The following is a 14,448-nucleotide window of genomic DNA, read 5'->3' as shown; positions in this document are numbered from 1 at the left end:
GGTGCACCCGTCCAGTACTAAAGGATCTCTGGGCCGGGCTTCCCAGCTGTTGGAATATGTTGTATAATGTTTAAATGGACAAATGCAACGTCTACCGAGGCCCCCATATGGGGCTCTGTCCACTCATGTCCCCCCGTCCATTCGCCTGTCCATCTACACCTTCTTCCCCATCCTGTGATGTAGTCAAGTAGTATCTCTCCTGCTCGCTCCTTCTCCCTCTTTCTCACCACACTCTCTATCTCCTTAATTTTCTTTCTTTCTCTCCCTGAAACTTTCTCTCTCTTACCCCCTGCCCTCCTTCTCTAACTTGCTCCTCTATCGCTCTCTCTCTCTCTCTCTCGTTCTCTCACTCAAGATTTAGCTGTGGGCCACAAAATTCTAGTTACACCTCTGCTCACATAAATAAGAGCAGATGCAGAGTGGGGTATAATGCACATGTGGCTGTGAAAGCTGCAATATTTGTAATTGGCCAGGGGTAGCTGCAAGTGGTGGGTAATGGTGATTGAACCACTTGTGATTGGCTGTTTACAAATGCCCATTTGAAACTGATTGATTGTATTTGTTGCTTGTGTGATGAGACAGGGGTGGAAGTACCTTGAAAATAAGGGGATAATGTTGGCAGGTTTACACTAATAAGGTCGCCGGTCAATAGGTCAACCGCTATTGGTCCACGGGCCATAGGTCAATGCATGAAAAAGGTCAACCTACCTTAGGTTGACACAGTCAAAAGGTCGACACGATCAATAGGTCGACATAAAAAATGTAGGGGGTGACAGGGACAGGGTGTAGTCAGGGAGAGGGTGACAGCAGTAGATGACACGGAAAGGGTGACAGTTGTGGGTGACATTCAGAGGTTTCCAGCAGCAAGTCAAGTTGGTCAAGCAGTGTGTATGTGTAATTGGACAGCATAGTATATAGGGGTAGATGAATAAAGCAGTGCTAAGGTAGGTACTTTATCACTGACCAATCAGCTCCTGACTGTTAAGTTACAGGCTGGGTTCAAAAAGGGACAGTTAAGAGCTGGTTGGCCGGTGATAAAGTACCAGGCATGTTATAATTTCTCCTCCCTTATCACTCCTTCATACATCTACCACATAGTCAGCAGTATAGTACACAAAATACTGTACCCATTAGAGGCCGGGATCCCTGGGTGAGTTTTACCCTAACACAGCACCTGCCACCACTTTCCCCCACCAATCCCAGCCAGTTCCTTCTCAGCTGCCTCACCCCACTGCAGCCAGTGACAAATAAAATAGCAAACCTGCTCCCAGTTGCACTTCCTAGCATCAGGGCCACTCAACAGAAAGGGATTTTCTCTTGATTAAATTTGGTACACCCACTTTAGACCGTTGAAGGTTATCTGGTGCAAGTTACTTTACCCCTTTGCACCTCCTTTCCGACCTTTGACAGCGCGGACTCTTGCATCACTCAATACTTTTATGACTGCGTCCACATAAAGCTCATATAGAAATTAATCTACTGTTCAATTCCAGTCCATTTCTGAAAGACATTGCTCTGTTGTTTAGCCAAAAAGCAACCTATGCTTTATATCACCTACTAATACCTGTCCTGGGTGTACATAATACACCACAGTCAAAGAAGGGAATACCACCCTCTTATTATTAAAAACCCTCCCTTCAAACGATCCCTAGTCCTACGAGCTAGCTGCCAGACTAGGCACATCCTCACTTTTGAGTTCTAGCGCGACCAACGTACTGAATCCCACAGTAGAGTCTCACTTTACATGAACTCACCCCCTAATATTTGCATTGCATAGCGTATAAATTGCCAAGCTCACTGCAATTTTGTCTGGTTTGTTTGTCTTTACTGTTTGTTGGACATCCATCAATGTGTCAGTCCAAGAATATTTTATAAATTACCCTAATAAAAGCTAAGTTTTAAAGAATTCATCATTATTCAAAGAGTGCCCCACAAAAAGAGTCCACTTTCCCTCTTTTCTTGTTTGTAATATATTACGGACTCAAGGGAGCACCACCAGCAAGAACGGACACATATTTTCCCATACCAGGGCAAATAAACGTCCATTACAGCTGGTTGTAGGCAACCCAGGCCAAAACCCACTAGCATGGTTAAGGGGTCTCACTTGATCCTTTCGGACATGAAGTGGGCATAACCTTGTGCGGCTCCCAAAACCCCATCCCTTTACCACTCAACAGAAATCAAGGTGCCTGGTACACAGACATCTATGCCCCCCCCCCCCCCAACCCTCTTGACATCCATCCCCTGCTTGTACCAATACATGTATAACCAAATACCCATATTCATTTATACTGCGAGGGTATATTTTATATACACACAGTGACACACACATGTGTGTTTAATACATCACCAAAATAATGCAGTAAAGTCGATGTTTTGACCCTGGTGGGTCATTATCAAGACAGAGATAAAAAGATGCCAATACAGAAGCCAGACAGAAGGCATACTGACAGTGCCTAGGGCATACCCTTCAAAAGCAGTCAGACTTTATTACTTAATCGCTCTAAACAGTATACTAATCAATAAAGTCAAAATTAGATTAGATTAGATTAGATACCTCTTTATTGTCATCACCCCAAATAGGGTGACAAAATTCAATTTAGCATCCATCCATTACAAAACATCAATAAATAAAATACAAGATAGTCCATAGGCAAACCCAACCACCAACTCCTAACCCATTTCAACATTCATTTCTAAAATCGCCCTCGGGAAAAAACTATCCCTCATCCTACTTGTTTTACTTTTCAAGCACCTGAACCGTCTGCCAGAAGGTAACAAAGTAAACAGCACATTTGCTGGGTGGGTTCTATCCTTAGCAATACTGTGTGCCCTACGCAAGCAGCGTTTCCTCTGAATATCATTAGCTGATGGAAGAGGAACCCCCACTGCTCGCTGAGCCAATTTTATTACCCTTTGGATTTGCTTCTGCTCTACTACAGTGCAATTCCCGTACCACACAGTAATGCAGTTTGTTAGGATGCTTTCTACCGCACATCTATAGAAATTTAATAGAATTGATGTCGATAATTGTTGTTTCTTAAGCATCCTAAGAAAAAAAAGGCGTTGATGGGCCTTCCTCACTAGACAGTTAACATTAGTTGACCATGTCAGGTCTTCTGAAATGTAGGTGCCTAGGAATTTAAAATTAGGAACCTGATCCACAACTGTCCCTTTGATTTCCACTGGCTGGATTGGTTTAGATTTCCTTTTTCTAAAATCTACGACAATTTCTTTTGTTTTACTGGCATTTAAGAAAAGATTATTGGCGCTACACCACTCGGTTAGTAACTGAATCTCACTCCTGTATGCTGATTCATTATCATTGTCTATGAGGCCTATCAGTGTTGTGTCATCAGCAAATTTAATTATGACATTCGAGTCATACGTTGGTTTACAATCAGATGTAAAGATTGAATAAAGAAACGGACTTAGCACACACCCCTGCGGGACCCCCGTACTCAGCATAACTGGATCTGAGCACAGTTTACCTGCTCTTACCACTTGGGGCCTATCAGTCAAGAAGTCCCCTATCCAGTTACATAAAGAGTCGCTTACTCCTAGATCATATAACTTAGAGATTAGCCTAGATGGTAACACTGTATTAAAGGCAGAGCTAAAATCAATGAACAGCAGCCGAGCGTATGTATTGCTTTTATCTAAATGCGACAGAACAGTATATAGCAGCAGAGAATTTGCATCATCAATGCTTCTATTTTTGCGGTAAGCAAACTGGAATGAATCCGAATCTGGTGGAAAAGCAGCTTTTAAATGTGTTAATACCAATCTCTCAAAACACTTCATTACTATAGGAGTGAGCGCAACAGGACGGTAATCGTTCAGAACTGCTGGCCTAGAGTTTTTTGGCACTGGGATAATAGTAGTGCTTTTAAAGCACTCAGGAACCCTTGACATAGAGAGAGACATATTAAAAATATCTGTCAATACCCTTGCCAATTGCTCAGCTCCCACTCTCAGTATCCGCCCCGAGATGCCATCCGGTCCAGCCGATTTGTTAACATTAATTGCGTTCAGACCGGCCAGGACTTTAGCGTATGTCAACACAAGCGACTGGCCCGTACAGGGCAATCTGGACACCCTTCCAACATTAGCCCTGTCAAATCGAGCGTAAAAATCATTCAGCTCGTTTAATATGGGCATGTCCATTTCAGGGAGTGGACTATTTTTCCCCGCATTATAGTTGCAGATACCCCGAATTCCCTGCCATAAATGACGGGGATCAGATGTAATAAGATGCTCCTCAATCTTTGACTTATAGCAATATTTTGCCCTAGCAATACCCTTCTTTAGGTTAGCCCTAGCTGTATTATAGGCCACTGTGTCTCCCATTTTAAAGGCTATATTTCGAGCCTTAAGCAAAAGCCGGACCTCCCCACTCATCCACGGCTTCTCATTCGGGTACACAGTAATCCTTTTCCAGGTACAGATATTATCGGCTGTGCTTTTGATATAATTCAAAACAGATAATTCATCAAGCACTATTGCAATCGAAGCACACCGCATGTGACACCATATACATCCCGACTATATCTAATATTTTCCAGATCAAAAGCAGATCATAGCTCATGGACGCCGAACTCTGAGACCATCAGACCGGAAGTAAGCTGGCGAGCATACCAAAATACTGTAGTGTCAGTGCATGTCATTTTCTTTGTTAGTATAGCCACATAAATTGCCTCTTGGAGCGGCTATTTGGATTTAAATCCACACTTGTATAGAAGCGCCCAGGTTAGCTGTGTCAAGCAATAGGTTAATATTTGTAAGCAGGTTAGTAATTGCAGCTTGTAAATAGATAAAGCATCACACATGCAGGTCACAGGTTACTCTGATATGATTGTCAACTCAGTAACACTCACTCGTGCAGTGCTGTGGGCATGGGATTTATTTTGTGCTTATGCTCCGCTTTGTAATCCACTTTTGGGTGACTAATGCACGCCTGGAGTGGGTCCCCGGCTGCTGGTCTTACTGATGGTGCAGCCTTCTCAAGGACTCCCAGCTCCGGCTTCTGTCTCCCAGGCTCCGGTGGTTGATGCGACAGGAAGTAGTTTGATGACGGGTTCCCCCGCCTCTCCTCGTCAGCGGCTTCATCAGATGACAGTCTGATATAAGAAAACAGTCTAGGTGGCTCTAAGAGGAGAATACAGACACGAGGGAGTACTATGAGGAGAATACAGACTGGGGGCACTATGAGGAGAATACAGACAAGAGGGAGTTCTATAAGGAGAATACAGACTGGGGGCACTATGAGGAGAATACAGACAAGAGGGAGTTCTATAAGGAGAATACAGACTGGGGGCACTATGAGGAAAAAGCAGACTAGATGGCAATAAGAGGAGAATACAGACAAGTGGGACATTGTGAGGAGAATACAGACAAGAGTGGCACTATGAAGTAAGTAGAGAAAATAGGAGCACTATGAGGACAGCACAGATGAGAGGGGGCACTATGGAGAAAAGACAAGGAGGGCACTATGAAGAGAATAAACACATAGGGGGCACTATGAGGAGACAACAGAAGGGTGTTACTACAGGGGGGAGAATACAGGCACGTGTCACACTACAGTATAAGGATAATAATGGCAAGGGTGTCACTATGAGGAGATTACGGACAAGGGGAACACTATAGGGATAGTTCATACAAGGTTGGGCATTTAAGTAGAATTCAGACAATGGGGGCACATGAGGAAAAAACAGACAATCGTGGCACTATGATGAGAATAAATACAAGGAGGGCACTATAAGCAGAGTAAAGACAAAGAGGTCATTATAAGGAAAATATGGAAAAGGGTGGAACTATAAAGAGAGTAGAGACAAGAGGAGGACAATGTCTGTTTATTTGAGTGCCAATAAATTTATATTACAATGATCATTTTAAGGAGCAACATTTTTATTTGCCCCAGGTGCCATTGACCTTAGTTACGCCCTTAAAGCAGTGGTTCCCAAACATTTTTGAATCACGGCGCCTTAGAGGAAAAATATTTTTTTTTCACAGCAACCCAAGTCCAAAAATGTATTATTGAGGAATTTGAAAAAAAAAAGGTAATTGTTTCCAGGGAGCCCACTAAGCAAATTGCTTAGTGGGCGATTCTGCGTAGGAAAATGGTATCGCATTGCATCGCATGGGCCATTTTAGTGCCGTGCGATGTGATGCAATGCGATTTTTTCATGTAATTTATTCACTGCTGTGTTAGCCCCGGGGGATCGCATCGCACCTCCCGCAAAAATCGCATGCGATTTTATAGGGTGCGATGCCATTAGCAATACACTTGTATGAGATACAATGAGGTTTTTTTGGGAACCCCCTCACTATCCATGCCACCCCGAAGCGTGGTGAGCGCAGATAGCCCCGCGAGTGGAGGCAGAACGCATCCTCCCGACCTTTTCATACCCCCACTATCCACGTCGGCGTGGAGTTGATTTTATATAGTGTGGCGAGAGCAGCGAGCCAGCGAGCTCGAAGCGTGGCGAGCAGCTGCGGATTACTTTACATGTATTCCGCGTCCCCTCGCGGGGCTTGCTGCGCTCGCCACACTTCGGGCTCGGGTTCACTATATAAAAACAGCTCCACGCCGACGTGGATAGTGGGGGTATGAAAAGGTCGGGGTGGTGTGGATAGTGGGGGGGGGGACAGTTAAACCTCATTGTATGTCATACAACTGTATAGATAATGGCATGGCATCGCACCCTATAAAATCGCATGCGATTGCATGAGATTTTGCGGGAGGTGCGTTATGATGCGATGCGATCCCCCGGGGCCAATACAGCAGTGAATGAATGACATTAAAAATTTGTATCGCATCGCACGGCACTAAAATGGCCCATGCAATGCGATACGATACAATTTCTCTACCCTAGCATACATAAGGAAATCTGGGCGCCCTGCTAGGAAACAAGTACAGAAAGAAAAAAAAAAAATTTTATGTCATCTTAGGGACTTATTTATCATGCAGTACCATCAGGAAGGTTTCTGATTGGCTCCAAATGTATTCTGCAGCAGGACAACTACCATAAACATACAAGCAACGTGACTAGGAGTTATCTTCAGCATAAAAAAAGAACAAGTCCTTGAAGTGATGACATGGCCCTGATCTCAACATCATCAAGACAGAAATATTTGAGCAGCCTCCATCCACAGAAGATCTGTGGTTAGTTTTCCAAGATGTTTGGAACATCCTCCCTGACGAGTCCATTCAAAGACTGTGTACAAGCTTAACTAGAGTTGATGCTGTTTTGAAGGCATAGCGTGGTCACACCAAATTTTGATTTGATTTAGATTTCTTTTCTGTTTACTTTGGATTTTGTTAATTGATAAAAAAATAAACTATTAACACTTCTATTTAAAAAAAAACATTCTTACTTAGCAAAACTTTTTTTCCAAACGTGCCAAAAACGTTTGCACAGTACTTTGTACATCATCGTATGCCCTCCTTTATGTGTGTGAATGTATGTATGTATGTATGTATGTATGTATGTATGTATGTGTGTGTGTGTGTGTGTGTATACACCTCCCCTTACTTCCTGACTATGTGTATTATTAATACCTGATGGGCCTGTGACCTTGGAGCCAGACATACAGATGGAGCCGCTCTCATTAGAGTGGCTCCTGGAGATGCCATCAGAGTCCACCAGGAAGGGGCATGCACGCACAAGACATGAGCGTGCCTCTTCTACCGGAAGCCCTGCAGCTCATCTCCCCGCTCCCTGCCCATCTCCCAGCTGTGTCCTCTCCCTGCCCCTCTCTCTGAAGTGGAGACAGGCAGGGGAGCACCCTGTCCCTGCTCTCTGTGCGTCCCCGACCCCACCATCCGTTGTCCACCAGCTCTACCAGAAACTTCGCCATGGTCAGCTGGCGGCATGGCTGAGAGGAACTCCATCTGTACATAATCAGGAATGAGGGAAGGGAAAAGAGACATCTAAAGACAAATACTTTATTTCTGTCTGGTATGCAATTTTGATCACTATGTTTAAGATATCTACAAAGATTGTCTATACCAGGCATGTCCAAACTATGGCCCTCCAGCTGCTGTGAAACTACACATCCCAGCATGCTTTGCAATAGCTTTAGCATTCTCTAATAGCAAAACTGTGGCATGGCGTGATGGGACTTGTAGTTTCACAACAACTGGAGGGCCATAGTTTGGACATGCCTGGTCTATACACTAAGGCCCTTATTCTGGTCCTTTCGCAGCAGGGCTGTGTTTGCACAGGGACCGATGTTTTTGTACAGCATATGCACATTACTGCGCATGTGCATACTTACAAAAGATGTGGGGGTTCCCCCTACCCTGTAAATGGATGCAATTGTGTAACATTTATTCGCAAGTCTCTGCGAGCGAGTCGCCCTTGTGAATGGGTGGCGCCAGACAACCATTCACAAGGCGGGGTTTGGTGGATTCCCAAGGCTGCGAATTTGCAGCCTTGCAAATCAACCAGAATAACCTCCAAAATGTGCTGAAGTTTTACACATTTCTACAAAGCCTTAATTTTAAAACTTTTCAGCAGCCACCTTTTTTTGGGAGTGTTTTTTCAAATTGAATCTGATTATCACAATTATTTCATTAATTTATTATTGTTTTACACATTATTTAAAAGTGTGGGCGAAGCACTGTTTGCATTACTATTGTTAACACACACACACATACACACACACACACACACACACACATATATATTATTAGTGTGGCAGAGACAGCATATCTTAACATGAGAGTAATGTGGAGAATCCAGACCAGTTTTGGAGCAGAATCCAGGTGTGCAATCAGCAGCGCCTGTGATTTCCTGATATAACTGTTTCCAGGGCAGAGGGTAAATGCTCTTGATGGCGGATTAGCTGCCCAAACTATAGGCCGGGTTTTGGGCCATGGTAGGGACCACAGGAGCATTTGCAAGAGTCTGTTCATGCTGTGTTTACCTGTATGCTGCTGCCTGTAACTACGCTTTCCTATGGAATTAATCTGATATGCTGTGACATGCTGTGAGTTCAGAGAAAGTCTCCTAATGCTGCACGGCAATCCAGCACTGTGGCTGTCTCATGGGATCCTCCATTGGTCTGTCCGACAGGGTAACATAGATACACAGAATTTGACAGCAGATAAGAACCACTTGGCCCATCTAGTCTGCCCCTAGGCACCCTAGGGTGTAAGCAGTTTTGCCTTTGGTGATTTATTTTACGCCTTGTGGTATCCAGTCCACAGAGTTTAACAACTTGGTACGAGTACATGTATGCTGTACCCTGGATCTGTGTTTTATCCATTTAATATCTCTTTTAATGCATCACTTCTTCTGACTAAATTCTCTTCTCCGTGGATCCTGGAGGTTTCTCCACTTGCAAAAGTTGCTGCGACCATTCCATTGGACTCTGGTGTTCTAACATTAACCCTGTGTGTACCAAAAGGGTTCTGGTTCTGGACTGTATTTGTCAATAGCTGTGTTTACCGAGACTTTAGTGAAGCAATGTATTCAAATCCAACGTTTCAGGAATTTGAAAAAGGTGTACCCTAAAACACTGGACTTTAATTCATTGCTTCACTAAGCCCTAATAGAGTTGGGGAACATTATATTTGCATACCCTCCCGGAATGGCCGGGATAATCCCGAAAAAAATGGGTCAGCCTCCCTACCCCCAGGAAGGTGTTCAAGTCCCCTGCAATCCCCACAGCCTTCCGCAATCCTCCTTCAGCAGGGGTCTGTGGGGGTCTGATAACGCGAATTGCATCATTGTGGCCCTGCCTCCAGCTGTGAAATGCCTGTAATACCAACATTTCACAGCGGGACTCGGCCACGTTGATGTGATCACAATGACCACGCCCCCAAACATGACTCAATTTATTGGCCTTGCCCCTGGTTCCACCCCATTCTTGTCATGTCTGCTGGCCCCTGTTTCTTCTAGATGGCTGTCCTAAAAGTAGGTAACCCTGGGGAACACTGCCTCCTGCTCTCACAGGGGCCATTTATCACAGATCGCATTTACAAAGCGATCTGGGCGGCGGGATGTATCATCCCTGACACGCAGGGACAGGGCTCTGAAAGGATGTGCTGAGCCGTGTGCTGGGGGGTCTGCGGATGCATGGTTAACGCTGACCCACTGCCAACTGCACTACAGCAGTGTGGTGAGTAGCCCATCTCCAGAATTGCGGTAGCCCAGGGATGTGATGTGCTGCGGCCAATGTTGATACATCGGGCAGCTTTGTATCCCCCATAGAAACCTATGGGGGATGGGTGGCGGGGCAGGAGGGATCGCAGCAGGGGGATTGGAGATTCCTGCTGCCGTCACTCCTCGGGGACATAGGCGAATCTAGGGGGTGGTCCGGGGGTGCACGGGACCACCCATTAGCCCATTTTGTAGCTGAGGGAAGGGTTTTTCCAACGAGCCCAGCCCCGTGTCTCTAGCCCCCTTGGAACCGGAGATACGGCCAGGCAAAGCTGGAACGTTTTCCCTATAGAATAACATGGGACCCACTAATTCCGACCCCCACCCAGTTCAATGGCTGCCAGTTCCCCCTTCGGCATCACTGAAGCTCGAGGTTGATCTCAGTCAAACCCAAATCGCTGGGCCTTCAATCTGATACCAGGCTGGATCCATGTGGGTTAATTGGTTCCAGGGATATTGAGGTTAAACCGTTTTTTTTTTTTTTTTTTTTTCTTAAATGTAATTTCATGACTATTTATGTTTTTTGAGGGCAGATTTCTCTGGAAACAGCCCAGTTTCACAGGACCAAAATCATTCAAAGCCAACTCAAAAGTTCTTCAATATGATACTGGTCTCATGTAAATGGGTCAGTTGGTTCCGAAGATATAGCTGGTTGGTTAAAGGGGGGTAGGAAGAGGGGAGTGGTTGTCTCTCCCCCTCATACCAGAAAATGCAGGGACTAGGCTGGTGTATAAGGGGTCAGCCTGGGAATGTCCCTGCATGGTCCTGGGACCATATTCCCGGGAAAATCCCTGCATTTTCTATTGTGAAAGGGGTATTATTTCAAACAGCCGTGACCTGCAGTGCTCTGAATACAGCCGGGCAGCCCCCTGCTCTCTGCCCAGCTGTCAATGACTGTCACCCCTGCAGTTTCCGCTCCAATTCTTCTCCACGTGTTCACCTCAGCCGCCCCCCCCCCCCCCTTTAATCATGTGCGGCATCATGTGTAATGGGTACTATGGTGTGCGGCTTCATGTGTAATGGGTACTATGGTGTGCGGCATCATGTGTAATGGGTACTATGGTGTGCGGCATCATGTGTAATGGGTACTATGGTGTGCGGCATCATGTGTAATGGGTACTATGGTGCCATCAAGCAAGAACCCCCTAGCAATGAGCATGTAGGTAAGCAGCACTTATGTGGCAAATATGTAATGGGCATTACGGTTTGTTATATAGTATGTAATGGGCATCATGATGTGTGGCACAATGTGTAATGGGCATTATGGTGTGTGGCCTAATGTGTAATTGGCATTACGGCATGTGGCTTTATGTGTAATTGGTATTACGGAGTTTGCTAAAATGTGTAATGGGCATTACTGTGTATGGTCTAAAGTGTAATACCACACCCCTTTTTGTGATGCCACGCCTCATTCCTATGAGGCCACGCCCCCTTTTTGGCGCGCGGCTATGCCGCGCAAAGGTTCCCCTGCTTTTATGTCTACATCTGGGACCACCCATTACCATAATTCTAGATTCGCCTATGCTTGGGGATACTTAATAATTGCAGCTAACCAATTATTTTGGGGGGAATTTAGCCACAAATATGTAATGATAAATGGTTCCCTAAGGTACTAAAATGAATTCAAAGTTCCCTGGCCTTTTTTCTTTCTTTCTTCGTTTTTTTTTTTTTTATCACTTCCAAACAGAAGAAAAATATAGTTAACATATGAAATCACAAGTTCAATGTAAATTAAAATGTGTAAAAAAAGTTTACTGTGTCTTTAAAAAGGGACGTACTAAAAGGAATGACAGTGGACTGACAGTCTGGTCTGCTGAAACATATAGAAATGAAAGTGAAAGTGCGGCTATATGCATGAAGCTGTTCCATGCTTCCAGCTATGAAGCGCAACAGCCGCCTCCGTTGCGTGCCCTGCAGTATACATGCTGGACCCCAAGAGGTTCTTCTGCCGGTGTCGAAGTGTTGGGGCACACGTGTAGTGGATGTGTAGCAGCACGCGTGTGCAGTGGCTGTGTAGCCCACCTCGGCTAGCTAGTTGCCGGGGCAGACCTCCAGACTGATGGCCCAGGCTGCTGCTGTCACTACACACTATGTTATTTACCGGATTGTTTTGGTGGTTTTGACACTGCAAATGCTTCTCACAAAAGGCAGCAGACAAGGTAAGAGTATATCTTATACATATCTGCAGCTGATTGTAAGTTTTAGTAGTAACTAGTTTCCTATTAAAGTGTTCTCCTGCTGTTTATTATGAACAATGAATGTTTTGTGTAACTTCTAATAGCTACTGTGTGGGCAGCATGTATTACAACGGCAAGACATGATGTGCTGGTTTCGGCTTTGTGACGTGCTATTTCCACTCTATAAACTTCAAGTGTTACAATAGTGTCAGAATATATAGTGCTGATCCCTATGGGAAGATGTTAAATTGCCTATCCCCCATCTCCTCGGCATTTAAATCGGGCAATTTGCGGCTTCTTCGGGGGCGGGGATAAAATGATGCAATTTTGGAGACCAGTGAATAGTTGCTGTACTGGGGGCAGGTCTTAATGATGTCGATACCAAAGGGACATGGATCATTAGGTCACCAGCATTATGGTTGACAAGCATTGGATCGACATGCATTTAGGTCAACAAGAGTTAAGGTCAATATGCAGGAAGGTTGACATGGGTAAGGTCGACAGGGTCATTAGGCTGACATTGCAAATGTCTACATGTGTTTTTTTTTTTTTTTACCGGAATGTCAACACAATCAACATAAACACTCGCTATGCTTCAGGCACGATGTCTCGCTACTCTTGGCACACTATTTTATTATCCTACCACGCCCTAGTAGATGGTAGGGCATGACATACCGCCGGTCTGCGTCGACATGGACACCGAAACATACCACTGCGTCCCCTCCCATGACTCGCTACGTTCGCCATGCTTCGCGCACAGTGCCTCACTACACTCGGCACACTTTTAATGCCCTACTGCAGTGGTTCCCAAACTTTTTTGCATCACGGCACGCTAGATTATCAGAATATTTGTCAAGGAACCCCTAGGTGCAAAGTTTGCTACTGAGAATTTCAGAAAACAATATTAAATTAAATAAGTTGTGCTTATTTGTCATCCTCAGGTCCAGTTATGTGGTGAGGGACAGAATTCACTTCTGTTTATCTACATATTTAAAAACTGGAAGCCACCAGCACTGATTTTGCCTATTACATTGACCATAAATAATTTGAATCGGTTCTGGACAACTAAACCGAGGCACCCCTGCAAGTGCTCCGAGGCACCCCAGGGAGCCTAGGCGCACAGTTTGGGAACCACTGCCCTAGTTGATGGTAGAGCATGTCGGCACATTTTGGCTAAAAAAAACAGTAAAAAAAAAACTAATGACCCTGTCGACCTAACCTATGTCGACCTTCCTGCATGTCGTCCTTCAGTCATGTCGACATAAATGCATGTCAAGCTAATGGTGTCGACCTAATGCTTGTCTACCATCATGCTGGTGACCCAATGACCGTATCCCCCCCTGAAGTGCTACTGATAGGGCTGTTTTAGGGATGGCCATTGTTGCCATTGCCACGGATGGCAATAGTGCAACTGACCATCGATAGTGTGAAACTATCTAATGGATGACCATCAATATTTTTGCCTATTGATGGTCATCCATTTTGTTTGACAATAAAACATGGGGGTGGGGCTTCGCGGGTGTCGGGGCGGAGCTAGGCTCCGTGTCCCAGCATTTATAAAAAAAAAAAAAAAAGAGGCAAAACATCGGTTTTGCTGTGCCATTGAAGTAGGGAAACCATCTGGTTCTTCCCCATCGATAGCAAAAGTATTCAACATCGGCCACAAACCATCAATGATTTTGGATCATCGATGGTCGATGGCCATCCCTAGGTTATTTCACATGGTGATGGCTGAATCAGAAGAAAGCTGTGCCGGGCTTCTGAGCTATAATATGGGCCGCCGGATCTATCCACTGAAAAGAACAGCTTTCAGGTTGGGGCCGGCCCATCCTCAAAAGGTCAGTCGGTGCATAGGGAGATGGTGGCCTTTCACACACAGTGGTTTTCGGTATGCAGGTTCAGCTCTTTCCTCCCCCAATTTGACATTATATATAAATCCTGTCCCCTGGCCCTAGTTTTAAATATTATTTTACATTTTATTTTTTATTTAATTTTAGCAATTGTTTATAAGCTCACTATTAAATCCAGCTAAATACATTACCTGGTTTTACTTCCCACCAGACATATTGGACTGATAAATCTTAGGTGTGTTCCCAGCTTAA

General features: G+C 44.8%; 1 protein-coding gene across 7 annotated transcripts in view; it reads left to right on the top strand.

Moving 5' to 3' along the window:
- The first annotated feature begins 9,858 nt into the window (after positions 1–9,858).
- Positions 9,859–14,448, top strand: part of IL15RA (interleukin 15 receptor subunit alpha) — an 85,727-nt gene continuing 81,137 nt past the window's right edge. For 2 of the 7 annotated variants that reach the window (XM_083183365.1, XM_083183367.1), the window contains exon 1: positions 11,973–12,328. In XM_083183365.1, the coding sequence (XP_083039491.1) occupies positions 12,229–12,328 (100 nt within the window). In that variant the 5' untranslated portion in view covers positions 11,973–12,228. Of the gene's footprint in view, positions 9,924–9,982; positions 10,129–11,968; positions 12,329–14,448 lie in introns of those variants that run through there. The other 5 variants (XM_083183368.1, XM_083183370.1, XM_083183372.1 and 2 more) reach the window with 5 other exon arrangements.

This window comes from Crinia signifera, chromosome 4 (genome assembly GCF_055691185.1).
Source record: "Crinia signifera chromosome 4, ASM5569118v1, whole genome shotgun sequence".
NCBI lineage: Eukaryota > Metazoa > Chordata > Amphibia > Anura > Myobatrachidae > Crinia > Crinia signifera.
Note: the sequence above shows the minus strand (reverse complement) of the source record. Positions and strands in the feature narration are given on the sequence as shown.